The sequence below is a fragment of the Vulpes vulpes genome, chromosome 4, assembly GCF_048418805.1.
Source record: "Vulpes vulpes isolate BD-2025 chromosome 4, VulVul3, whole genome shotgun sequence".
NCBI classification, from domain to species: domain Eukaryota; kingdom Metazoa; phylum Chordata; class Mammalia; order Carnivora; family Canidae; genus Vulpes; species Vulpes vulpes.
Genome location: NC_132783.1, coordinates 82,156,431 through 82,181,805, shown reverse-complemented (window position 1 = coordinate 82,181,805; position 25,375 = coordinate 82,156,431). Strand labels below are relative to the sequence as shown.

The 25,375-nt window shown below is 56.5% G+C and overlaps 2 protein-coding genes across 7 annotated transcripts in view; one reads left to right on the top strand and one right to left on the bottom strand.

Moving 5' to 3' along the window:
- The window catches only part of LOC112924083 (cadherin-23), a 76,292-nt gene that overhangs the window by 40,993 nt on the left and 9,924 nt on the right, over positions 1 to 25,375 (bottom strand). The window lies entirely within an intron of this gene.
- Positions 762 to 25,170, top strand: VSIR (V-set immunoregulatory receptor). Its single transcript, XM_072754992.1, has 7 exons — positions 762 to 1,008; positions 10,895 to 11,320; positions 11,935 to 11,991; positions 17,269 to 17,376; positions 20,692 to 20,719; positions 21,919 to 22,115; positions 22,289 to 25,170. Exons 1-7 carry the CDS (start codon positions 927 to 929, stop codon positions 22,324 to 22,326), a joined length of 936 nt encoding a protein of 311 aa, XP_072611093.1. The 5' UTR covers positions 762 to 926; the 3' UTR covers positions 22,327 to 25,170.

Sequence of the window (25,375 nt, the reverse complement as noted above, 5' to 3'; positions counted from 1 at the left end):
TTGCCCGCGAAGCTCAGGACCCCTGGGGAAGGGGAAGGATTTGAATTGAGCCCTGAGGGCGAGGGGGAGGCCAGTGCAGGAGCAGAGGACTGAGGGGGGCGTTGCATGACGGTCCTGTGGCTATCCAGGGCACGGGAGCTAGAGAGGGTGCAAAGTGGGAAGCGATGCTGGGGCCTAGAGGGAGAGGAGCCCTGATGATTTCCCACGGGACACGCTGCCAGATGCACACGCACATGCATCTGTAGGGGTGCCAGGGCTGCTGTGTACCCCTGCACCTGTGCCACGTCTGTGTGTGTGTGTGTGTGTGTGTGTGTGTGTGCACGCACCAGGGTTTTGCAGGCTCTGGGATCTACAGTCAAGTCGGCTCCCACTTGCCTAGCCCTTTGCAAAAGTTAGATTTCCTTCACTCATTCGCTCATTCATTCATTCCCCCGCTCGCCAGGCCGGGGCTGGCTGGAGGGTGCTGGGGACAAGTGCCTGCCCCCAGACAGCTCAGAGGCTGCTGGGTGAGGTCAGACACAACCCGCGATGGGGACGCAGCCTGCTGAGTTGGGGTGACACCGTCCAGGCTGCGCAGCAGCACGGTCCTGGGGGGGCGTGGGAGAGAGCAGCCGCGCGGAGCCCGCAGGCCAGGGGCTGCCTCCCCTAGAGGGCGGCGAGCCCGTGAGTCACCGGGGAAGCCCCTCCCGCGGGGCCGCCGGCGAGGCAGTTCCCCCCTCGGCCCCCCGGGGGCGCTGCGGGGCGGGGGGCGGGAGCCGCGGCTCTCGGAGCCCACGGAGCGCTCGGCACTCGCTCCGCGGAGGTTTCCGCGCCGGCCGTGCGCGCGGCTCGCGGCTCGCGGCTCTCGGCTCTGGGGCGCCTGCAGCTCCCCTGCGCGGCCCGCGCCCGCCCGGCCCGGGCTCCCGGCGCCGCCGCCCCTCGGCGACATGGGCGTCCCCCTGGGCCCGGAGGCCGGCGGCCGGCGCTGGGGGCCTGTGCTCCTCGCCGTCTTCCTGGCCGCCTCCCGAGGTAAGGTCTGCAGGAGCTGCGCGGGCGGGCGCGGGGAGGCGCCCCGGGACGACCCCGCGGGGGAGGGGGTCGCCGCGGAGCCCCCCCCCCGCCCGTCTCCTCCTTGCGGGGCGAGCTCTCTCTGGGCGGCGGCACATCTGCCTGTTGTGACAGCTGCCCCAGCTGCCGCCTGCGGGCCCCTGGCTGCCGGGAGCCCCGTGCAGGAGTAGCTGCTGCGGCGCGGGAGACAGACACACAGACACGGCGGGGACAGCCCCAGCATTTTCTAGGGGACGCCTCGGGCTTTTGACACCTGTGGCATCTCCTTGCCCCTTCTGCCTCAGGGCTCCAGGGACTCACTGGTCTCTGCGCCCTGCTCCCTGGGGACCCTCCTGGCTGAACCCTGGGCGGGGGGGGGGGGGGGGGGGGCACTGGCCCACTCCCAGATGTGGGCGCCCACCTGTCCTTATACTGAGGGTCTGCGAGCTGCAAGCGGAGTGGTCAGCTGACTCCTGGCAGCCTAGCAAGGCTGCAGCTCAGGGACCGGTGTGGGCCCCCCAGGAGATTGTGGACCACTTTCCAGACTCAGCCAGGAGCTCCCGCTCTGGGTCCCCCGTGGTAACTTATGGCATCTTTCTGGTTTGGGTTTCCTCAGCTCATGCTCAGAAGCCCTACACCAGGGAGGCGCCACTTTCTTCTTCCAAAGTCCAGACGGTCACAGCTCCAAGTGGAATCCTGGCCAGGACTCAGGGGCTCCTGGGGTGGAGGTGTGGGGGCAGAGGTCGGGGTACCCCCAGCCTGGTTCTTGGTGCCCAGCACTGGAGTGGCTGGATCTCAAGGGAAGAGGGGGCCAGCAGGCAGCCTGTGAACTACACTTTGTGGGAAGGGCCCAGGGAAAGCTTGAGTCATGCCAGGAGTCAGAGAGGCAGGAGGAAGGTGGGGCGCTTGGCACAAGGACGGAGTGGGCGGGTCAGAAGAAGAAAGGAGGGGGGGCACAGGGTCAGAGCAAGAGCAGGGAGTGGAGAGAGCCTGTAGTGTGCCTTGCAGACAAAGTGGGTGCCTGTAGGCAGCTGTTATCTCAGCTCCGAGCTGGCCTGTGCTAAGGAGGAGGGAGCCCACACCCCTCACACAGAGCTGCCTAGTCCTGGGACAGGGGAGGCAGTCTTGGCACCAAGGCCACACTTCATGGCAGGACATGGCTTCCAGAAAAAGCAGGGGATGGCAGCAGGCAGGAGGCCAGCAGTGCACGCACCAGGGAGCACCTGCCCTGCCCCTTTCTCTGCAAGTGACCCCGAGAGGTCCTTCTGTTTTCCTGCCTCTTCCCCTGCCCTTCCCTGGCTGGGCTGCTCTCTGTTGGGCAACCCCAACTAGGGAGACTGAACTCGAGAGAGCTAAGGTACCCAACATCGCAGAGTAGCCAGTCGCGGCGAGGCTCAGAGCCCTCGCTCCTTATGGTCTACCTGGCCAGGAGCCTTCTCCCCTCGAGGCCTTGGCTACTCAGACAGCTTGGCACTCCAAGGGGCCAGCTCTTCCTGGGCCCAGCTCAGGGATATGATTAGGCCTCTAAGCAGCTTTCCCCAGAAGGGGATCAGAAGCATTCTCTTAGCTTACAGCTACTCTGGGACTCAGTATTCTTAACTAGAGCATGGGCGTGCTAATGAATATTCACTCTGCCCAGGACAGTGTGTAACAAGCGGCTAATGGACGGGGGGCCTGGTCACAGGCACCATCAGGAGGGACTGTGGGTGGGAAAGACCTACTCGCTGGCCTCCTGAGGTGCTGGGCTGCCTTGGGCAGGACTGCTCAAGGTCAAAGCCTTCATGTCTGGGAAGGTGAGGTGGAGGTGGGTGTGTAGGCCTGTCTTCTAAGCTCTGCTGAAGGTGCCCCTTTCCTGGGCCTGATTCAGGGGGAGACGGGTAGAGGGAAGCATCTCCAGAGCCAGGGCCCATAGACCCCAAGGGTGGCACACTCTTCCTTCCCAAAAGGCTCTCCTAGGACCTGAGGGAGTTCCTGGCCTCAACATGTCCTTATAGGCTGACCCAGGAGGCCCAGATTCTGGGACTAGCATATGGAGGTGCAGTGAGGTTAAGGAGGGGAGACCCTATCTTCCCCTTCATGGTAAACAAGACTGCGGGGCTTTGTTGAGTAACCCAGTGGTGCAAGACTGTGATGCAGCAAAGGTCAGCTCTTAGGAAATCTACTATCTTCTGTCCAGAGCCTCTGGGGTGGCCCCAGAGGCCAGCCCATGGGCATGAGGGGGCATCTACCCAATGCCAGGGATCCCCAGCTGGGCTGGTCGTTCCTGTCCCCCTGCCTCCCACCACCACCCACGCAGGCCAAAGATCACCTGCCGGGGCCTGATCTCCCTGGGAGAGGGTGGCTCAGGTGGGAGGGACAGTGCTGGGAAGCTGCAAGAGGCCATCTCCCTATATGCATACACATATGGACCTTGGGCCCCAGCAGATCAAGGGAAAGAAGGAAGGGCTCCTCGGTGCCCATCTGGCCTGTAGGCAGTGACCCCTTTGACCGGCACTGACAAAGGCCCACATACTGAGCTTGAGGTCCCCAGTTTTAGGCCGACTACTCATCCAGGGGCAGTCTGGCTTTCCCTGGGCAGGGTGAACCTGGGATTGGCAGTGCACTTTCTGCTGGATCCTTGGGTCCCCTTAGCAGCAGCACCGGCAGGCCCCAGGCCTTGCTGATGGCACCCTGTATGGGAATGGCGGAGCAAGGGACCTGGGGTTGAGTGCCTTGTATGCTTCCCATACAGTCCAGTCACTTAACCATCTGGTCTGGGGAGTCAGTTCCATCTAGGTTCCAATTCCAAGATGGCCATTTACAGGCTGTGACTTTGAGCAAGTTACTCAGCATCTCTGTGCAAGTGTCTTCATCTCTAAAATGGGATGATGACGGCCCCTCCCTCAGGGGCCTGCTGTGAAGAGTCAGTGTGCAACCTCAGCACTGTGCCTGGTGTCTGAGCTTGCTCTTGGCTTTCTGAGGCCACGTGCCATTGGCCCTCCATCTAAGCTCCTTGCTGCCTGCAGAGCCTGGTGGAGAGCTCAGGGCGTGGACTCGAATATTCCCAGAGGATGCACAGGTCCAGCTACCTGTCGGCACCTACAGGCACTTGGGAGTGTGAAATGTCCATGGAGGCACCTGCAGATTCTCTTCAAGCTCCCCAGAGATGGGGGCTTTTTGCACTTTCAAGTCTACCAGCTCAGTTTGGGGTTTGGTGGTCAAACTGGGGTCTTTCCCGCAATTGATCTTTATGTTTAGCCTATTTGTTCTGGTTGCTCACTCCCAGCAAGTGGATGAGGTCCCCAGTTTGGGGCTGCCGCACCCATCCATCATTCAGTAATGACCTTTCTGTGCTTCTGCCCAAGCAGACCTCATCCTTTAAATGTTCCACATAGGATGCTATTTCCTGTGGGGTCCTGGGGTCAAGTCCTGCCCCTGTTGTTCGCTCCCTGTGGGACCGTGAATGCACCCTCTGAGCCACAGGGAGGCTGGGTGACATGGTTTCAGTGAGGCTGTCCCCGTTCTGAAGGGGAGTCCCAGGAGAGTACTTCTTGAGCTTCAGCCTCCTACTCATTACCTTTGGGATTTCTTTTTTTTTTTTTTAATTTAGATTTATTTATTTAAAGAGACACAAAGAGAGGCAGAGACATAGGCAAAGGGAGGAGAAGCAGTCTCCATACAGGAGCCCAATGTAGGACTCGATCCTGGAACTCCGGGATCACGCCCTGAGCCGAAGGCAGATGCTCAACCGCTGATCCACCCGGGTATCCCACCTTTGGGATTTCTGAAGCATCTACCTGTCCTATGTACTTAGTTTTTCCCTCCAATCAACTCATTCTTTTACTTAAGTAAATAGATTTTTTAAAAGGAAACTTTCTATCACTGCCACCAGTGGAAAGCCAGTATTATTGCCATAAATAGAACAAAATCATACAAGAACACAATAAGAAAACCAAATAAGGATATTAAATTCTAGCTAGAAACTATAGCCTGGGGAAGGCTCTGAGCCTGAAACCTGCCGGCCCTTGTTAAAAACAAAACAAAACAAACCAGGGGGAGGATAACCTTCTATGTGATTCGATGCCATTTAATGACATAAAACTAAAAGTAAAACCATCTCTGCTGCAGTCACCATCAGCTCCTCCCCCCATCACTGCAGAAGCAAATTCACCACTGTGCGGAGCGGTAGCTGGTGGCAGGGGACGGGTCAGCTCTCCCAGAGGAAAAGAAAGAGAGCAGTAGTCCCCAGCCTAAGAGGTCAGGGCAGGGTCAGAGGGCCTCTCTGGGCTTCTTCCAGTCCCCGATCCTCCCAGCCTGTTGCCTTCCTCAAATAAATACACTGTCCAAGTAAATACAGTAGCTCCAGCTGGGGCCTCTCTTCCGTTGGGGCCAACTAGCTATCCCAGTAACCACAGGGGATGGAGGGGGAGAGGGAGAGAGAGAGAGCTTATAGCAAGCTGGGCCTTCACTGGCCCGGCCACCTGTCCATCCGCAGGAAGGCCATGCGCCCTCCAGTCGGTCCCAGGCTACCTGTCGCGTGAGTGTCAGCCACCACGGGCAGCCTGCGTTGAAGACAGGGCACAGAAGACTGGAACGTGGACCTTAGGAAGTCCTCCCAGTACTGACCCTGGAGGGAAGCTGGCTAGAGCTAGTGTTCCCGGCTGCAAGCAGTCATCCTCGGGGAGGGCCTGGGGAGGCTGGGAAGGAGTCATCCAGAGGAGTGTCCATTGGCAGGGCGTCTGGCCAGCTGCCCGGGCCCTCTCCAGGGAGGCGCGCCAGCCCACGGCCTCCAGCCCCGGATGCACGGATGCCTTCCCAAGGTGCTGGAAGTGCTGCTTCCTCCAATAGAGCCTGGCTTCCCCTTCCCAGACTCCCTGGTCTGATGTGAATGGACACTTCCTGCGGGGGCAGGTATCAATAAACACATCTGAGATGCCCTTTGTCCTTGCTGGCCCCAGACCCCAGGGGCTGACCTGCCGGCCCAGCCCCTCGCACCGGGGGCACTTCCTGGTTGGTCCTTGCCTCTGTTTCCCTCTGTGCTCTGCAGCTTGATAAAGACAGGACCGAGCCCTTCCCTGTACCCTCCGCGGACTGTCCTGGGGGCCAGGGCCCGGCAGGGAGCTGGCCACCAGTTCCATGTCTGTTGGGTGTGCCTCCCGAGGACGAGGACCTGGCCTTTTGCATCTAGCCAAACAACAGCAACAGCAGAAGATCAGAGGCTGTTTACTTCCAACCCCTAGCAGCAGCTGGACAGAGTTCAGCTGTTTGGGTGGGGCCTCAGGCCTGACTAATCAAGCTGGGGACCCACCTCCAAAGGCTGGGGCGTTGCCTTGGCAACTGTGGGCTTAAACTCATGCCCTGGCAGGGAAAATACACAGGCCTCTCCACACCCACACACACCCATCCCGTGCACACCCACAGGGTTTCATGAGCTGCCTGTCGGGTGGAAAGAGGTGAAGTCATGAAAACTAGTATCCCGAGACGGAGCCCATCAAGAGCTCGTCTCCCCTGTGCCGGAACAGAAGCTTCTACAAGGGGCTGAGCCCCACCTTTGGCTGAGGATCCCACAGCTAGAAGGTGGCAGGAGCAGGGCTAGAGTCTGAGCGGCCATCCCTTAGGGAACTCTGCACCCCCATGGCTCTCTGCCCTGGGCCTGGCTCATGGTGGGACCTCAGTTAAATATCTGTGACATGAAGGAATGGTGTTTTCAGCTGAGGTCTGAGGCTGGGCGAGGATGACTGCCTAGAAGGTGCTGTCAGGAGGGGGTCAGTTCACTGTCCAAGCTGCTGGAGGATGAGGGTGCCGGCCCCACCTGCTGCAGGAGTTAGTGGGGACACTCTTCCTTCCTGCAGGGCTGGTGTGTCCAAGGTGTGGGTTTCAGCTTAGCCAAGTAGGGTTGGGTGGTCTTGGGTAAGTCACCTGACTTCTCTGAGTCTGTTTCCTCATCTTTAAAATGAGGATGATGATCCCTACATCAGGGGTGTTAGCTGTGAGGACTATAAAGTGCTAAGCAAGTCCTGACACATAAGAAGTGGTTCATTCTTGCCCTTTCCTCTACCTTAAGGAAATACAGCCACAGGTTTTCAGAGCTAGAAAGGCCTAGGAACATGGGGAGTCTCTTGAGATGAAGGGAGGGAGGCACAGAGAAGGATGGGACCTGCCCAAGGTCACACAGCAAGGACATGGCTAAGTGGGGACTGGGGCCCAGGGATCTGTCAGACCAAGTGTTTTAATCCTGAGACCTGGAATTTCCCAGGTTCAAAGCAATCTTCCTCCGGGTGCTTCTGCCTCCTTAGCCCAAGAGCAGCACAATGACTGGATGGGTCCCGGCTGGGCACAGGCTCAGGGCCAGGCCAGGGTCATTTTCCTGTCTCACATGCTCTCGGCCGCCCTGGAGCCGAGGGCTTTCCTCCCCACCCACTCTCCCCAGTCTCTGACAATGACCCAGGTGTCCGAAAGGATCTGCTCTTGACAATAAGCAACATCCTCCCGCCAAATAATTATAAATCCAGCTGTGCTATATGTATATCCCCGATAACACATGCGCAGTCGTTGGTGGCACAGGGTGTGTGCATTATTCTCCCCAACTCTGCGCCTTTGTACATCCTCCCGAAGACAGGCTGTCCTGGGCTTTGACCTGGCTTGAGTCTTAGACACAACAAAGGGGATGTTCCCACCCCCACCCCCCTGCCCCTGAACCCCCGTGCCAGGACAAGATCCTGAGAACACTTGGTCCACTGCTATCTGGCCCTTTTGCTAAAATTGAATGCTGTCCCCCATCCCCCAAAACTGAATCCCACTGCAAGCTTCTCTTTTCTGTAAAAAGGGAAGAAGTCCTCTAGGGTGTGTAGGGTATTGGGGATTGTGCAATGCACCCCTCCTCATGTCCCCCTCCCCTTACTCTCAACCCTGATTCTATGTCCCACTGTGGGTTTTCAAGGACATTGCATCTAGGGTTGAAAAACCTCTCCCCGGGGCTTCCAGGCAATTCTGGGCTCACTGACACCAAGGCTTGGACCTTAAGGGCTGGGGCCCCACAAGCTCTGCTGGCAGCCCGGGTGCTGGGGCCCCACTGGAGGCTCTGCTGCTTGCTCCCACCCTGCTCCGCTCCCCCCACCCACCCAAGCTATGCCCCAGCTTGCCCACATCTCAGCCTCACCCCACTTACACCTCTGTCCACTGGGCAGCCCCCACCCCAACCTGGCTCAGCTCCATGTTCCACTTCCTGCTTCTGCCTCCACCACTACTCCGCCTGCCCCCCTTGCAGCTACCTCAGACATCGGCCCAGCCCCCGAGGGGTGTGTGGGATCTCTGCAAATGCTGCTGGAGCTGGATGTGTTTCCCAGCCTTGGGTTCTCTGGGTGGATGTGGGGTTGGGAACAGGGAAGATAAGACGCCAGTTGGGAGAGGTGCTGGTGGGCTGCTGCCTGCTGGGGCCTGCTGAGGGAAGGGGGGAGCACAGGGCAGACAAGCCCTTGGTCTGCCTTTTGGGTGGGTTTTCTTCCTGGGAGTGGCTGGGAGGGGCCTTTCCCTAGCTACACCCCACCTCCATTTACTGGCACATGTAGAAGTTTTGTGGCCACAGCCACCCTACTGGCCCATGAGGGAGAGTCCAAGTCACTGTGATCTTCAGTGAATTATTCAACATCTCCAGGCTTCGTGTTTTTTCCTCAGTAAAAAGGAAAAAAAAAAACACACCACCTACCTTATGGGGTTGTTAGACATGCCCATAAAGGACTTAGCATAGCACGGGACGCGTGCTCTTCCTCCTTCTAGTTCTAATTAGATCTAGCTTTACCTGAAGCCGCCCATGCTCCCCCAGGTTCTGAGTCCATACCCTCTGTGGCACTTTAGGAAAATCACTTTCCCCTTCTGGGCCTCCACTCTTCTGCCTGAAAAGGAGACCAGCATCTTGCCAGGAAGTTCTGAAATCTCCTCTCACCTTGGCAAAGGTCTTCCATAGATCTGGGGCTTCCAGACACGGCTCCCTCTTACATGGGGGTGGAGCGAATGGAAGGATCTGGGGTTCGTGTGTGTCTTCCTTCCTTTCTAGGGGTCTTGCAGACATTTTCTTTGGGGCCATGCTTTGCTAAGCCCCCACACTCTGCTTTGCATATGCAGGCGCTCCAAGACTGGATTACAAGCTGTTGTGGGTCATTCGTACCTTTAGTGGGAAAGAATTTGAAGCCGCCTTCTCCATTCTATTCTGCAGAACTATTTTCACTCCTGGGAAATGTTTCTTGACTTGCCGGAACGAGCGACAGAGCTGTCTAGCTTCTGTGTAGCAAGCACCAACAACTAGCAAAGCACTTTCAGAGCCCTTCAAGTAAATTATTTGTAATCCTGGCCTCAGCTCTGGCAGGTAGATGTTTCCACTTCTGTTTGACAGTGAGGACTCTGAGGCTCAGAGTCTGACTCCCAGGTATTGGACTCCAGAGCAGGCTGGTCCGGTTCCAAAGCTACACCAGGTTGCCTTCCTCCGGACTGGGCAAAGCTTTCTCCTCTGCTGGTGGGTCCCAGGCTCTAAAGGCAGGAAGGGGGTGTCTGCAGGAGGAAGTGGCCTTATCTTGATTCAGGCAGAGGCAATAGAAGACACATGTCGGTTGGGATTCTATTCACATTTCCAAACTCCCCTTCCCTGTCTGACTTACGACAGCCCTTGAAATGCCAATGAAAACTCAAATACCACTAATATATACTAATCATAGTTTTCCTCCCTATGTCTGTAGAGGGCATTAGAACTCACATCTTCTGTTCTCAGCTTTCCCTCGTTCTGTCCTCTTGCAACCATGCGTAGTGTGAATATTTTCCTCATTGTACATGTGAGGAAGGGGGTGCTCTTGGGGCTAGATGGGAGCCGGGACTCCGGCCCCAGCATTCTGCTTTTAAGGGCCAGTGCTTTGAGGGGTCAACATAGTTAAATACTAGGGCGTTGGGGCAGGGTAAAGAGGAGCAAGGGATGGTTTTGTTTGCCAACTGAAAGCAAAAAGAACTAGGAGATATTTCTAAGAAGACTGGGTGGCAGCAGGTACATGGATGAGGTGAGCTTTGATGATTTTCCTGGTCCTTCCCTGAGACATCTTGGGTTTAACTGCTTCCTCAACCCAGGGCACCCCCTTTACTTGCTGAAGTCTTACCTGTCCATCAACCCCAAAGACACTTGCTGCTTCAAGAAGTCTCCTGACCATCCCCAGGATGGCTATGTCTTCCCCCCTCCAAGTGCCCTGAATGCTGGCACCAGTCTGCCCACTAGCCTGTGGGGTAACTTGGTCAGGAACGCATGCTTTGTCTACCCGGCTAGGCCATAAGCTCAGCATCCAGGTGAGATGTAGCACCTGGCACAGGCCTTGCACACAGGGGTGCTCCGTGATGAGGAGGTGGGAAGGCATGGCCAGCCCTATGAGTGGGAGGGGTCAAAAGTGCTAATGGCCCCAGAATGGTGGTCAAGGGCAAAGGGCTGCCTTCTCAAATAGCCTTTGTGCTGCTCGTTCTGCTTCCCATTGGACAGCACAGGGCATGGAGGCTGGAAGTGCCAGGGGCCAGTTGTGGGTAGAGCCACAGGGCCTGCAGGGGTGGTGTGGGGAGATAGACCCACTGGCCGGGCCTCATCTGCCTGCCTGCCCACAATCTTCCCTATGCCTCATCCAGCTTCCCTGGGGTCAGGGGCGTCCCTCGCCTGGAGAAGCTCCTCCTCCCACACAGCCTGGGATGGAGGCAGGTTCAGGAGCTGATGATGAAGCTGAGGCCTTGGGGAGGTCAGCTGACTAGCCTGGGGCCTGTGGCCGGGGAACCCACATCTTTGGAGCCCCAGGCCAACGTTCTTCCTCACTTTGGAGGAACTGGGAGTGGGTCTGGCTCAGGCAGGTGACAGTCTCATCTCTCTGAATAGGTCTGGTAGCAGCTTTCAAGGTCGCCACACCGTATTCCTTGTATGTGTGTTCTGAGGGACAAAACGTCACCCTCACCTGCAAGATCATGGGCCCCATGGCCAAAGGGCACGATGTGACCTACTACAAGACGTGGTACCGCAGCTCGCGGGGCGAAGTGCAGGTCTGCTCGGAGCGCCGGCCTATCCGCAACCTCACATTCCAGGACCTTCACCTGCACCACAGTGGCCACCAGGCCAACACCAGCCAGGATCTGGCCCAGCGCTACGGGCTGGAGTCGGTCTCCGACCACCATGGCAACTTCTCCATCACCATGCGCAACCTGACCTCCATGGACAGCGGCCTCTACTGCTGCCTGGTGGTAGAGATTAGACACCATCACTCCGAGCAGAGGGTCTACGGTGCCATGGAGCTGCAAGTGCACACAGGTGAGGGCCCCCTGTACGGGATGGCCCGGGGGTGCGGTGACTCGGGGCGGTGTGGGTGCCTGTCTGCAAGGGTAAGCGGCGAGGACACTGTGGCTCTGGGGGTGCGGTGCTGTGTGTCTGATGCCGTGACCATGTGTGATGCTAGATGGGTGAGGCTGACACTCCAGGGATGTGTTTGAGATGGGGTGGCCACTGTGTGGGGAGCTGTGTATGGGTCTGTGTGGTTAGTGGGGTGTGATGGAGAGGGGGGTATACGTGGTTCGGTCTAGTGAGAGAGAGGGAATGCACAAACCTAGGCTGGGATGTACTGCTCCTGACTGTGGTGGCCGTGTTGTGAGACCTGGGGTGTGAGCCCGTGAGCAGTTGTTGGGGAACATGTATGTGTGTGTGTGTGTGTGTGTGTGTGTGTGTCCAGGTGAGAGCGTGAGGGGCAATACGCTGGGTAGACATGTGAGTGCCAACAGGTACCTACATGACTGGGGGGCATGTGTGAGAGTGGGCAGGGCATACCTGGCCACGGGGTGAGAATACGTGTCCATGTGGACCCGTGTGCTGGCTGGGATAAGCCTCCCTGGCCTCATGCCCACCTAACGATCCTTCTCTTTGCTCTACAGACAAAGAAGCCTCATTCCAGTGCATCTCGTACCCACCTTCACCCAGGGAGAGTGAAAGTAAGGGACCACCCTTTTGGCCCTTCTGGGTTCTCTGTTCTCCTCTGCCTTCGTCTTGGACCAAGGCCCCACTCTGAACTCAGACCTCCTCTCCCCAAGCCCGCAGAACCCCCATCCTTCCTCCTCTGCTATCACCTCTCCCTTCTGCTTTCCCCGTCATTGGAGCCATGGGGCTGCAGTCCCAGAAGCCCACTCCCCTTCCAAGGCTTAAAGCCCGAAGAAGCCGGCTCCTGTGGCTCCTGCTCTGCCTCCTTGGGGGTGGCCTTTGGCTAAGTGCCCCCCTCCCGACAGGTGCTGAGTGCCACAGGCTGTTATCAGTGGGTGCTGCTCTTGCTCACCAGTGCTCCCCAACAAGGGAAGATTGGAGGGCTGTGGGGGGGTCCTCTTGGCTTAGGTCCACTTGCTTAAAACTTCCTTGTTCTGTACGTGGGGAGATTGGACGGAGAGACTCAGGCAGGGGGACAGCACTACCGTTCTTAGAGCTTTTCCTATATGCCAGGCACCGAGCTAAGTCCTTGCAAGTACTGGTATCTCTTGGATTCTGACAAGAACCCTCTGAAGTAGGCACCACTGTTTTCACTTTCTATACATGGAAGCAGAAGCCCAGAGAGGTGACATAACTTGCTCAAATCCACACAACTGGGGTGTGCTCACTTTACCTTCTTCCCAGCTTGAGGGATGCACAGGGCAGTGGGTGGGTGGCAGTCCACCCCTGGTGTTTGCCCAGAGAGGCATCCAGTGGAGGAAGGGGGCACTGCTCTGAGGGACATCTGGGCGCTCAGAGGCCAGGAGACAATGCCCAGCAGCTTGGAGGCAGCAGGCAAAGGGGAGACGTCTCAGGGGCGCTCCATTCTTCTGAGAGGACAAGGTCTTGGCTTCCAGAGCCTTTTATCCATCAATATTGACTGGGCATCTAGTGTAACCAGCCCCTGCCCAGGCCCTGGAGACCCAAAAGTGCAGACCTTCCCCCTGCCCTCCAGGAGGACATGCATATAGAGTGGGGGCAGGAATGAGAACAGTTCAGACTACAGCCCCAGCCAAAGCCCAGCTCAGAGGCCATGGTGACTTTCTACTCCAACTACTCTATTTTGAACCGACGCACAGCTTTAGCCAGGAATAAAATTAGAACACACATTTCAGTCTGAGCCAGACCCTCATAGAACTAAGGAACCCTGGTTCAAGCCCCTGTCCCTGCACACCGCAGACCTTATGTGTTGCCTGGGTACCAAGCTGCTGCTGTCCTCACTTCCTCCACCAGCAGCTCCCCGGAGAGGGTGGACGGTGTGCTCCGAGCGAGCACAGGGGAAGGCAGGGAGCCTCACCTGGAGGGGCCTGCCCGTGCTCACTTCCCCATTGCTCCTTCCATTCTGAGCAACCCTGCAGTCCCCCTTCTTCTTCCCGGAGCTCCCAGAGCTCACCTGTGCCACTGCCCACCTCTCACCGATGGGGAAACCAAAGTACAGGGATTACTTCCAGTCTCTCAGCCAGAGTGCCTGATTCTCAGTCACAAACCCTTCCCTGGGAGTCAGGCTGCCCGCCCCTCTGTCAACACCGATTTTCTGACAATTAGTTGTATGAATTAAAAGTCCTGGGGACAGAAACAGGAGATGCCAGTAGGGACCCCATAGGAACCAGGTGCAAAACGGAGAGGGAGCAGAGATTTGGTTCATTTTGCTCGATCTAGACTCCTAGAGAAGTAGCTGCTGGAATTAAGGAAATGGAAGTCACCCGGAAAGTCCTGGGAGTCTGGCCGGTAAGAACCTGAGGGTGACTTTGAACTTGACTGTCACGAGTGGGTCAGGCTTCCTCTGCTGGGCACTTCTGCTCTCAGCTTTTGACATTCGCCTTACGTTCCAATTTATAGGGATGTGCAGCCTCCCTCTCTGGTCCCTGCTTCCCTGAACTACTGGCCACAGTGAACTGGCTCCCCAAGGGCAGAGGGATGTGTTTACTTCTATCCTAGCTGTTGAGGGCAGGGAGATGGCTTTGGGGACCTCTGGAGTCCCCTTCCAGACTCTTGGTTCTGGAGGTCTGGAAACTTATCGCTGTGGTGGAGTCTTGTCACTAAGGTGGGCACGGTGTCAGCTGAAAAGAAACCCAGCTATGCTTTTGGGTGTGGTGTGGGGGGTTTGAGACAGCACTTCCATTTTCAGGCTGTCATGTGTCCACGGAGAAAGGGAGCAAGCATGTCTCATTCCCACTAACAGGGAGGTAACCAGTGTTATTATCCAAGAGGCTGGATCAGGGACCTGGGAGTAGACAGTAGGGAGGGGTGGAGACTGTGGCGAGCAGCTAGCTGCCAGCCTATAAGTGCAATTCCAATTGCTGCATGCTTGGAGAGGCCCCGGGGATGCCAGAGCCACTCCATTTCCAAGCAAAGTCAGAAGTCCAGATTTTACATAAACTCTCAATTTTAAAGTGTTGGCAAACAAAACAAAACAAAACAAAACAAAACAAAACAAAAGCAGTTACATACTGTGTAGGCCGTGATAGGATGGCAAGTAGATGACAACAGACAGTAGACACATACCTGTTTTCTAATGGTTTAGAAACATTTGCCTGGTGACCCATGTGGCTAGAGGGCCTCAGGGCTGGCTGCTGGCTACTGCCATCAGTGCTGCTTACCTTTGGAAAAACCTTAGTCCCTGCTTGCTTGAAGACAGGTGCCCCACGGCCCACCTTGGTACCTAACCAGCTAATGATGCTTCCAGACAAGCAGCTTAGATGCCTCTACCTGCAGCCCTGTCTTCTAACATTCCCTTTGGGAAGTAAGAGGGTGGCTGGCCTAGGAAGTCATCTGAAAGCCCAAGTCAGTCGGAGGAGGCAGCAGCAACAGAGAGAGGCTGAGGAAGTTGGTCCCTAAGGAGCCCCAAATTGCTGAGGGTCTATTTTTTTTTTTTTTTTACTGAACACCAACTGGAAGGGGGCTGGGCAGCTTACCTCCTGCAAAGCCACCTCCCTATACCCTACACAGAAGGATGTTTGGTTTGCTTTCACCAAGCCCCCTTCTGGGGGACAAGGCAGCCTGACCAAATGCTCTTCTCCCTTCTTGTACCTCCCTCCCTCCCTCTCTCCCTCCCTACCTCCAGGGTACTGGCAGGCTCTAGACAAGGATCCTCTGCTGAGAATGTTGGGGGGGGCCCTCCCATCCCAGCCTGCTGTGTAAAGCCTGGCACCATTCTCAGAGCTGGCCTGGCAGCTGTCTCTGCCAGTGCGTGATTACCTTGCCAATGAGTTTGGCTCTGGATGCAATCCACCCCCTCTTCCCCAGGTACTGGCCATGCTTGCGGGAAGGGGTAGGGAGCTGTGGTGAGGCTGGGCTCTGCAAAGCTACTAGGGCACATGGGCCCACAAAGCTGTCCCCAAACTCCTGCCTCCTTGTCCCGGCCTCAACACTCAGCCCAGGTTGTAAGGAAACCAAGTCCTGATCCCCTAGAGGGGTCGCAGAGGGGGCTCTCTGCCTGGGGACAGGAGTCAGGCCCAGAGGGGGACAGGGAGTCACAGTGAGTGAGCACCTAACCTCACTGAACGTGGCTTTAGTAGCAATCCGGAGACCTGCTTTGATGACTAGAATAGAGCACTTTGCAACCCCCTTCTCAGTGCCCACAAGAAGGTCCTATGATGGTCATTTAGAAATCCTCAAATATCTGAATTATAGAACATGTCTACTTTCACACTTCCATGTCAAAATGCAGCCTTGCTAAGATCTGCAGGGAGCCTGCTTTTACGTGGCTTCGAACTTGCTTTATAATTAGCACAGCAACTGTTCCTGTACTGGTGGGTATGTCTAAAGTGCCTGTAAACAGTTTGTTCACTTCCGTGTTATGAACAACCCCCCCCCCCCCCCGCCCAAAGCTTATTTACACCATCAGGTTGTTTAGCAATACAATGAGATAAAAACAGCCTTTATTCCCAGATAAATAGTGCAAAGGCAACACTGAGACTACAGCCCATCCACCTTTCCCAAGCTCCCCGGGGCTATGCTGATGCCGTGACAAGGTATCCCAGCCCATATTTCAAGAAGAGTGCAAATCGGGAAGGAAACGTGTTTACGATGCTTGTGGTTCTGAGGGCATGTCTGTTCCCAGCTAAATTCCTGGTGTCAGCAGATGGGCTGGAACAAATCAACCCTCTCATGCTGTTGGTGAGATGGTGAAGCGGTACAACCTTTGTGGAGGGGAATTAGACAATAGCCTCAAAGAAAATATACAAACTCTTTGGCTCAGCACTTTTACTGCTGGGAGGTTATGTACGGAGGTACCTGCCCAAGCGAGCGAAGATGCACACACAAGGAGTTCGCTGCTCCGTTATTTGAAATATGTTGAAATACGGAAGCAATCTGCATGCCCACCGATAGGGGACTGTCTCAATAAATTCTAGGGTGAGCCCCACGAGAAAGCCCTAGGCAGAAGGAGGTAGATCTCTGTGCCATGCAGAGATGTCCAAGCCATGCTAAGTGGGAAAAGCGATCGTCACGAAAAGCAGCCGTATGCTGTATACGCAGAGAACAAATCTGGGCCAGATGCGAGAAAAGTGGGGACGGTGATTGTCTCTTTGCAGGGGGCCCGAGTGGAAGAGGAGGAGGAGAAAGTTAAACATTTTAAGCCATGGGATAAGGATTCACATTTTTTCTAGTTCTCACTCACGTTTCCCCCGCCCCTTGACTTGTATATGTGAGATCACTTCCAGAAGCTGTGTCTGGAGCTAAGGGGTCTCTCCGGATGAGTTGGGCTTTTTCTCATTTTGAATTTTTTTCTTTATTGTGGCACAACATATATAACATGAGATCTGCCATTTCCACCCCTTTTAAGTGTGTGGCATTGATTCTGCTCACCAAGTGGTGCAACCATCACTACTATGTATCTCCAAAGGTTTTTCGCCACCGGGGTTCCTTTTGATCTTGAACTTCATGGCACAGGGTCTGTGAAGGACCTGCTTTCCCTTTTCAGGCAACAACCTGTAGCCCAGGGCAGGTGAGCTGTCCCCGGAGGGCTGGGATGAAGACCCTTCTTTCTCTTTCTTGGTGTTGCCTCCGCTGTAAACTCCTGGCCTCATTTCTATGTGCCCTGGGCGCACTTGGGGAGGAGGCATGGGGCTTTCTTTGAAAGAGGACCCTGGGCCTCCTGTGCCTCTGCGGGTCACTGAGGGTCTGGCTGTGGGGCCTGGGTAAAGCTGGGTCGCCCTGCTGCCTCGAACTTGCCTCTCTGGGCTCCAGCTTCCCCTCAGGAGAGACAGAGGGAATGGAGTCTCACCTTGGCTGTCTCTCTGTCTTTATAGGCATCACAGCTGCTGCTCTGGCTACAGGAGCCTGCATCGTAGGCATCCTCTGCCTTCCCCTCATCCTGCTCCTCGTCTACAAGCAAAGGCAGGTGGCCACCAACCGCCGTGAGTATCCCTGCCTGCCTGGCTGGGTGAGGGTGTGTGTGATCTGCCCCAGCCCTCAGCTCAGCCCCTAAGATTAGCAAAGGCAAGAGGCAGGCACATTTCCTCTCTGTTCCAGAGATGGGAGCTGCTACAGTCCCTGTAAGGAGCTGGGCTCAATGGTGGAGAGAGGAGGGGACCCAGGTGTGCCACTGGTGGGGGGGGGGGGGCTTAGTGCCTACCAGTCCCAAGTGGTCCTGGCTTAGCACTCAATAAATATCAGTTGAATGAATAAATAATCACTTGGAGTAGTTCAAATTGGTTTATAGAAGTGCTGCCACTAGGAGATCCTTTGTGGACCTGCTTAAATGTACGGGTAGGCTTGTTGTGTAACTAGCATAGTACCATTAGGACAAATATGAACTTTGGATTATCAGGACTGGAAGGGATCTTGGAGATAACTTAGTTCAGTTCTTTCAGCTTATAGCTGAGAAACCTGAGCTTCTTAGCAGGGTTAAATAATTAACTAAATGTGATAGAAGTTACTAAGCGGCAGAGCTGGGACTCAAAGCCAGAGCTTTCAACTCGTGCCTTTCCCAGGGAATATAATCCCACCATATCATCAAAATACCCATCAGCATTGAGTGTCCTCGCCACTAACCCCTATCTGGGAAGGCTGCTGTGCTGGGTACCACGCCAAGTATGTTATATACCTTCTCCTGCTGAATCCTTGAAACGATGCGAAATCTTGGTCTTATAACTGTTCCTACTTTACAACTGAGCAAACTGAGGCAGGGAGAGGTTCAGGAACTCACCAGAGGAACCTCACACTGACTAAGGGGTGGAGTCAGGCTTCAAGTTGTGGTCACAAACACGTTTCACCCTCTCTGCGGTGATAATACCCCTTGCCCTTCCTCTGACCCCACCCATGAGCCTGGGCTAGTCCCAGGGACCTCTAAGTGCAAGAGGGTGGGGAGTCCTTGACTCTGGCCCTTGCGTCACCTCCCCTGCCTCTTCCTCCCTGGCCAGCTGCATAAGGTAGCTGAGAGAGGGCTGCTCTGTCGCCAGGTGGCTTCTGGCTCACACCTGATGTCCTTTGGCTGGACCATAACACCTGGACACCCCTCATTCCTGGGGGCCCAACCTGGAGCCCCCACAGTGGCTCACTTGGGGCTGTGATCCCCTTTCCTTTACTCTCAGGACATCCATACTCCTTTCATGAAACCCGGTATAGCCTACTTCCAGAGATACCTGAGGCTGGCAGGGGAGTTGGGGGGCAGGTCAAGGGCTCAGAGCAGAAAGAGGAACCCAGGGGCTCAGGCAGGGAGAGTAATCACCATGGAGCTCATGCTCATCTGTGTAGTATTTTCATGGAGGTGAGGAAGGGACGAGGAGGGAGACACGCTCAGCTCCCAGTAAAGAGGTGCTTTCTGTGCCCCTCACTTCAGACCACTATACTGCCTCCATGGGAGAACAGGGATGGGAAAACAAATTCAGGGCAGAGGATCGGCATGGGGTGGCCATTGCTCTTGCTTTTCTTGCCCCAAAGCCTGTTGCATGGGGTCCCCAGAGGTTAGTCTAAGGCTGTGCCTGTGCCCCAGGCTAGAGGAAGGTCAATGAGACAGGGGGCAGGCCCAAACACCGTGGGGGCTTCCTGAGGACATGGGGAGCTTGGGGTCAGCCCCTAGGATTTCCCACTCCAGGCCCTGGGACTGAGGTGGATCAGTCCTAGAGGGCTTCCAACTGAGGAAGACCCGGGAAAGGACAGATGAACTGGAGGCTGAAGAACTGGGCTGAGAAGGGGGCAGGTGGTCCAGTGGGCCCGCTAGGGCTGTGCCGTGACCAGGGCAGTACACGTCCTCTGAAACTCTAAACGGACCCTGATTATGCAGCTGCTTGCAGCTCCTTATCCCCAAATTCAATATATTCAGTAACAAAAAGATGCCAATAATTTATCTTCTAATACAAGTATTTTTGAGGCCAGTCTGCCCACCCACTCCAAAAAAAAAAAAAATAAATAATAAATTGAGTTGTAGGATCAGAGTCTTAGACCCAAGAGATGCCGGGAGAGAAACCAGGTGCGAAATGGAGAGGGAGCGGAGATTTGGGACATTTTTTCATCTAGCCTCACAAGAAAAGTGCTGCTGCTGGAATTATGGAAACAGAAGTCACTGGGAAATGCCGGGAGTCAGGCTGCAGGGCAGAGGCTAAGCGCCCCAGCAGGATGGCAGGTCAGGGGGGAAGGGGCCAGGGAGTGTGTGTCCGTTGTGGGTAGGCAGGGCGCTGGCTCCCAGAGCATGCTCAGAGGTGAGCCACACTCAGGGAGGAAGAGAGTAAGGGTTGGGGGCACCGAGGCAGGCAGCTTGCTGCAGAGGCTGATGGGTGTGGAAACCAATCCAGTTTTAGTCGGAGGTTGGGTTCCCTGGCTCTAAAGTGGGGCCAGCAATCCCGCCATCAAGGAGTGGAGAGGACGAGCACAGGGAATGCTGGGCACCTGCACGAAGCCTGATGCGCAGAGCCACCCTCGAAACAGTGGTTCCTTCTGAGAGCAGAGATTTTAGGAACCTTTGTGCAACTTCCCATGTGTGTTCTGTGTGTGCCCCTCCCACCATGGCTCCCCACAGCGATCTGGTAAAGCTCTTGCAAATGAGACGCATATGGGGAGCTACAAGGAAGAGGGAAGTTGGGGCCACTGCATCTGGCTGGTGGCCAGTTTGGGGGTGGGGAATCCCAAGAATGGGGCAAGCTGGTAGCAGCTTGGAGGAGCAGCAGAAAGTGGCAGAATGGCTGAAAAGTAACGGGGTCTTAGGCCCCTAAGGTTCCTCTACGAGGTGCCACTGCTAAAGCCACCCTCTAGGCGATGTGGAGGACAGGCCAGAGAGGACCAGGAACCCTCCAGTTAGGAACTGACCTTGCAAGCCCTCCCACTCAGGAACTCATGGCGACAGACCAGAGGGTGGCAAATGTCCAAACAGGAAAGACCAATTTCAGGAGTCAGGCTTTCGGTTGATACTTCAATCTGGACGGTCTCACAGCACCCAGTTAAGCCACAGGAGAAAGCACTGGTTGCCCTTGGCCTCCTGGTGATGAACGCTGTCTTTTATATTTGTGAAATGCAGCCCGAGTTTGTTACCACTGGCTAAAACACCGGGCGCGCCGAGGCCTTGCCTGCAGGATGAACGCTGCCCTAGGGGCCTCCCGAGCCAACAGAAGGGGCTGAGCGTGGCCCAGCCTGGGCTTGCTCCCGTTCCCCGAAGGGCATCTGCCAGGGGAGGGGAGGGGGCGTCGTCTAGGGAAGCCTCTTCTTGGTGACTAGCTTCTCTGTCTGTATGTCCCCAGGTGCCCAGGAACTGGTGCGGATGGACAGGTAAGGCCCATGGAATCTTCCTGAGAAAATTTCCCGCAGCTGCCCCGGCCCCAACTCCAAGCTTGGCAGGCGCGCTCTCTGCTTGCCCGTCCCTGGGCCTGTGGCTCTGCAGGGCAGCGTCTACACTCAGACCATAGCTGGGGTTAATGCAGAAGGGGGGGGTGGTGGGGCTGACTTCTAGCCCTGGACTGACTCCTCTTCCCCAGGATCCTTTCACCCTCTCCCTCCACTGATAACCTGTACTGTGACAGGGCTCAGCACACGGGCATGGCCTCCCAGGTCCTCTGTGCCCAGGGTCAGCTGTCAGGAAGGAGGGCTCTGCAGGAGGGTCCCTATACAGCCACCAAGCCCAGCCATCTGTGCTGTCTGCCATCTGCCACCAAGGCCTACACATCTGTGCGAGTTGGCTGCTCTCCCTGCCACCCCTTACCCAGTGGGCTGAGCTCTGTTGCTGCTCAGATGAGCCAGGCACCTACCTTCAGGCCTCAGTGTCTGCTGGCCTGGGGGTGTGGGGTCAGGGGCAGGACAGTGAAACATGCCAAGGAGGACAACACACCTGGAGCTGTGGTCCCTCTCTGCAGGGCGCTCCAAGGAGAAAGCCATCAGGCCACAAGGGCGGAGGTTGGTGGCAGAGGCTGCTCTGAGCAGGGCTGTGGGCTGGGCATAGATAGGCCAGGGGAGTGTGTCGGGGTGCTCTGGGCAGGAAGCTAACGTGGAGCCCAGCATTGAGGGTGTCTTTAGGAATGAGCTACACCCAGGAACTTGGCCCTGGGACCTTTCCTAGGTGTCCAAAAGGGATGATTTTCCAGGTCAAGGTAAGTCCCTCCCTCCAGCTTACTACAAGATGTGGGGACATTCGAACCTAATGCCATCAATTCTACGGACCAAAGAAGAACCTGTTGCAGATCCTTAAGTCTGGTGTCTTCAACATGTCTCTGACCCCAGGCTTCCTGCCTGTGTCCAGGGCAGATGGCCAAATGATCAGGTGGAGCTGGGGTTGGATGCCCTCAGCTCAGGGGAGATGGGACAGTGCCGGCCTTGGCTTTCTCTCTCTAACCCCAGATCCTCCCGGGAAGGGGGTGCTGAGGCCTGGGGTGTGAAGGCATAGGAGGAGAAGGAAGCAGAGAAGTGGGACCGGCAGGAGGGTGAAGGCCCCAACCCAAGCAGTACCATTGACCGAGCCAGTTCTGCTTTTCTAGCAACAACACGCAAGGAATCGAAAACCCTGGCTTTGAGATCTCTCCGTCCCCCCACGGCATGCCGGATGCCAAAGCCAGGCCTCCACTGTCCTACATGGCTCAGCGGCAGCCGTCCGAGTCTGGGCGGCACCTGCTCTCCGAGCCCTCCACTCCTCTGTCTCCGCCAGGCCCTGGGGATGTCTTCTTTCCAACCCTTGGTGAGTGCTTCCCAGCAACCCTTGGGGTGCTAGAGCCTGCAAGGTCATGACCTCCCCATGGCCTGCAGGGCACCAGCCTCACTCTTTCTGTGGCCTTATAACCTCCCAGGTGGGTGTAGGGGGTGAAAGAGAGAGAAGCCCCTGTTTCATTCTACTTCTCCTTTCTTTTGCAGACCCTGTGCCTGACTCCCCAAACTCTGAGGCCATCTAGACCAGCTGGGGCCAGTGGCAGTTGTGGCTGGGCCCGGGGCAGGTGCATCTGAGGCAGAGCTGGCCCTCTGAGGGGTCCTCTTAGCCTTGGTCCCAGCCTTGGTTTCCTCCCTTCTTGCTCTGAGCCCAGACTCCTTGAGATATCTCTGATGGCCAGACCCTCAACTCCTCTGAGTGCTACAGGGCAGAAAGGAGAAGGTGTTGGCTCTCTCAGTCCCCGTCTCAAGGGTGGTGGGGTGCTGAGATCCCACCCCAGAGACCCGAACTTCACCAGCTACAAATGCCAAATGGCCTACATCCTAGAAGCTCAAGAGTTTCTAGCCTATGGCAGCTTCTCTCCCTGGGACATGAGTTTTGTGACCTGACAGCACAGGTGGGACAAGAGGGCACTGGACAGACGCCCCCACCCCCACATTCATCCAGTGCCATCCTCCCAGGCTTGAGACACAGGACAAGATGTGGAAAAAGCCAGCTCCCCGATCTCGCCTGAGGCTGTTCATCTGTCGGACTCTTTCTTTGTAACCCTGGGGCTCCGGGGCTGGGCTGCCTGCCCTGGGGCCATGGGAGTCTTGGCCAGCTGTCTGCTACTACCAAGTGGCTAACTGTAACAAGTTGAGCAAATCTGGGCTCCTGCTGCCTGCCCTCTGGTCCCCAGAGTTCACTGGCCTGGGTCCCTGAAACAGGAAGTGCACACCAAGGCACAGTGGCCACTGTGGGCCAACTGGCATCTTGGGCAATGGGGGCCAGGCCAGAGGTTGCACTCTCCATTGCAGAGGGGGGTAAGGGAGGGCAGGTGGAGCCTGCTGGGAAGATGAGTGGAGAGGCCCCGCCTCCCGCCCTCCCCTCTCCACCGGACAGCATGCTCAGTACAGAGGGTGACCACATACTGTATTGTCTCAACTGTGACCCTCTAGCAGAAAGAGGGGGTGCCATTAAAATCTCCACGGGCAACAAGTGCAAACCCTGTGAATAGACTGTAGATGCTGGGTTTTAATCCCTGCTCTGCTTCCAGGAGGGCCTGAGGTCCAAGGAGCACCTCTCCCCCTCCAGCTCCCAACCCTCCTTTCTGCCACCTCCCCCCATCTTTGGTCTTCCATTCAATTTAATCTGTGCTGAGCCTTCACCTCAGAGTGACCTGTGACCCTGTCAGGTGAGCATGGACAGGGAAGGGTCTGTGGCACTCTGCTCTGGGCCCTCTGCTACGTCTCCTGCTTCAGGGCATGTCCTGGATGTGTTTTTATGGGAGGGGATCCTTTGTGGAATACTGATTAAAGGGTTTTAAAACAGGGAGAGAAGTGGGGGGCCTGTGCATACTCTGGGGTGCAGAGATGGGGGCTCAAGAAGGGAAGGGGTGAGTTTGAGTGGGGTAGGGGCCCAGGCACTGCACTGAGGAGGGCGTTCATCTGCCAGCAGCCTACCAGGGCTCCGCTGAGCTGGGCCCGGGTGCCCAGAGCCAGGACTTCAGGCCTGCATAAGGGCCCAGCAGGCAGGGAGAACCTGCTGGATTGCCTGGTGGTCGGGGAGACAGGAGCTGGGGACTGAAGAAAGCAGCTCTAGGCTCTCCAGCAGCAGTGAGAGCCCCCAGGCCTGCAGCTAGAACCAGGCAACTCCCCCTGGATGCATGGCATTGCTTCCAAAAGCCCCTGTCAGGCCCAAGGGCATGGGCCAGTGTGGGTGGCCTGCTATGCCTGGGGGCCTCAAGGGATGGATGGGCCTGGGCCTTGAGGCTGCCCGGAAGCCTCCAGTACACCAAAATCCTGGCTCCTGCTATATCCCTGGGGAGTACCTCTCCTATTTCACCTGCTGCCAGGGACACTCAGTGCTGGCTGCCACAGAAAGGGGGTGCTGCTCTAACAGCCCTTGGGGGCCCATGGCAGGGATGAGTGTGGTGACCCTTGCCCAAGGCTGAGCTGGGTCACCCCTAAGATTGAAGGAGGAGACTGCAGACCAGACTCTCCATCCCCCGGCTCAGGAAGAGTGCTCCTGCCCTCATGGGAGGCCTGGCCCAGTCCTCAGCTCCTGACCTCGAGGCCGATAGAATTTCTAAGAATTTGGCTGTAGACCCCAAGCCTGGCTGTGGCTGTGTGGAGGGAGGGAGGAGGGCCCAGAGCAAAAAGCTACCACACTTCCTCCCCAGCTTCCTCCTGCATGGCCTCGAGCTCTTCTTCTTTGGACTCTTAAAAGTGAACACATTTCAGCTTCGTGGTTTCCTGTTTTCACTGAAATTTACGCTGAGCTCCAGGCTCCATCTGCATCCATGACCACATGCTCCACCGCTAGAGGCCTTAAGGCATCCTCCCTGCTGCTAGCGAGGAGGGCAGGAGGCTGAGTGGCCTCCCCCCACCCCGCCCACGCCCCTGCTTGCCTGGGGGTGGTGGTGCCTCAGGAGATGCCTGACCACCCTGGGGGCCGGTCCCTGTGGGCCCTAGCTCAGTGCCCATGGGCTGGGGTGCCCAGAGGAGAGCAGGGGAGGGGGATCACTGTGCCTGCTTCTGCTGGGGCTGGGAGGCTCACAGATCACGGCACCGACTGAGGCCCTCAGAAGGAAATCTGTACTTTCAGGCACTAATCATTGTTAAGAGATATATCAGGGACCATCAGGGCCATCTTCCTGTAATCTTCTGAAGTCTGCATTTTATAAAGACAGCCAAGAGATGGGACGCCTGGATGGCTCAGTGGTTGGGCGGCTGCCTTCGGCTCAGGTCGTGATTCTGGGATCTGTGATCGAGTCCCACGTTGGGCTCCCTGCATGGAGCCTGCTTCTCCCTCTGCCTGTGTCTCTGCCTCTCTCTCTTTGTGTCTCTCATGAATAAATAAATAAATCTTTTTCTTAAAAAAAAAAAAAGATGGCCAAGGGAGAGGTTAAGGGAATGGAATCGTCACTCCCTGAAAACATGCCATGGAAGCCACTGGGGATGCTGCTGTTGGGTCAGGCTGGGAGGTCTGGGCCAAGGGGTGCTGGGGTGGGTATGCAGGAATGTTTGCCGGGGCAGGGGGTCCAACGCACCACCTTCTCCAGGGAGTACTCTAGGGTGAGGGCCTCGGGAAGA

Bases quoted from the DNA above. Each gene is read 5' to 3' on its own strand.
- VSIR (XM_072754992.1), top strand. From the start codon at position 927: ATGGGCGTCCCCCTGGGCCCGGAGGCCGGCGGCCGGCGCTGGGGGCCT. The intron at 11,992-17,268 runs GTAAGGGACCAC...CTGTCTTTATAG, and splicing joins TTCACCCAGGGAGAGTGAAA to GCATCACAGCTGCTGCTCTG. The intron at 17,377-20,691 runs GTGAGTATCCCT...GTATGTCCCCAG, and splicing joins GCAGGTGGCCACCAACCGCC to GTGCCCAGGAACTGGTGCGG.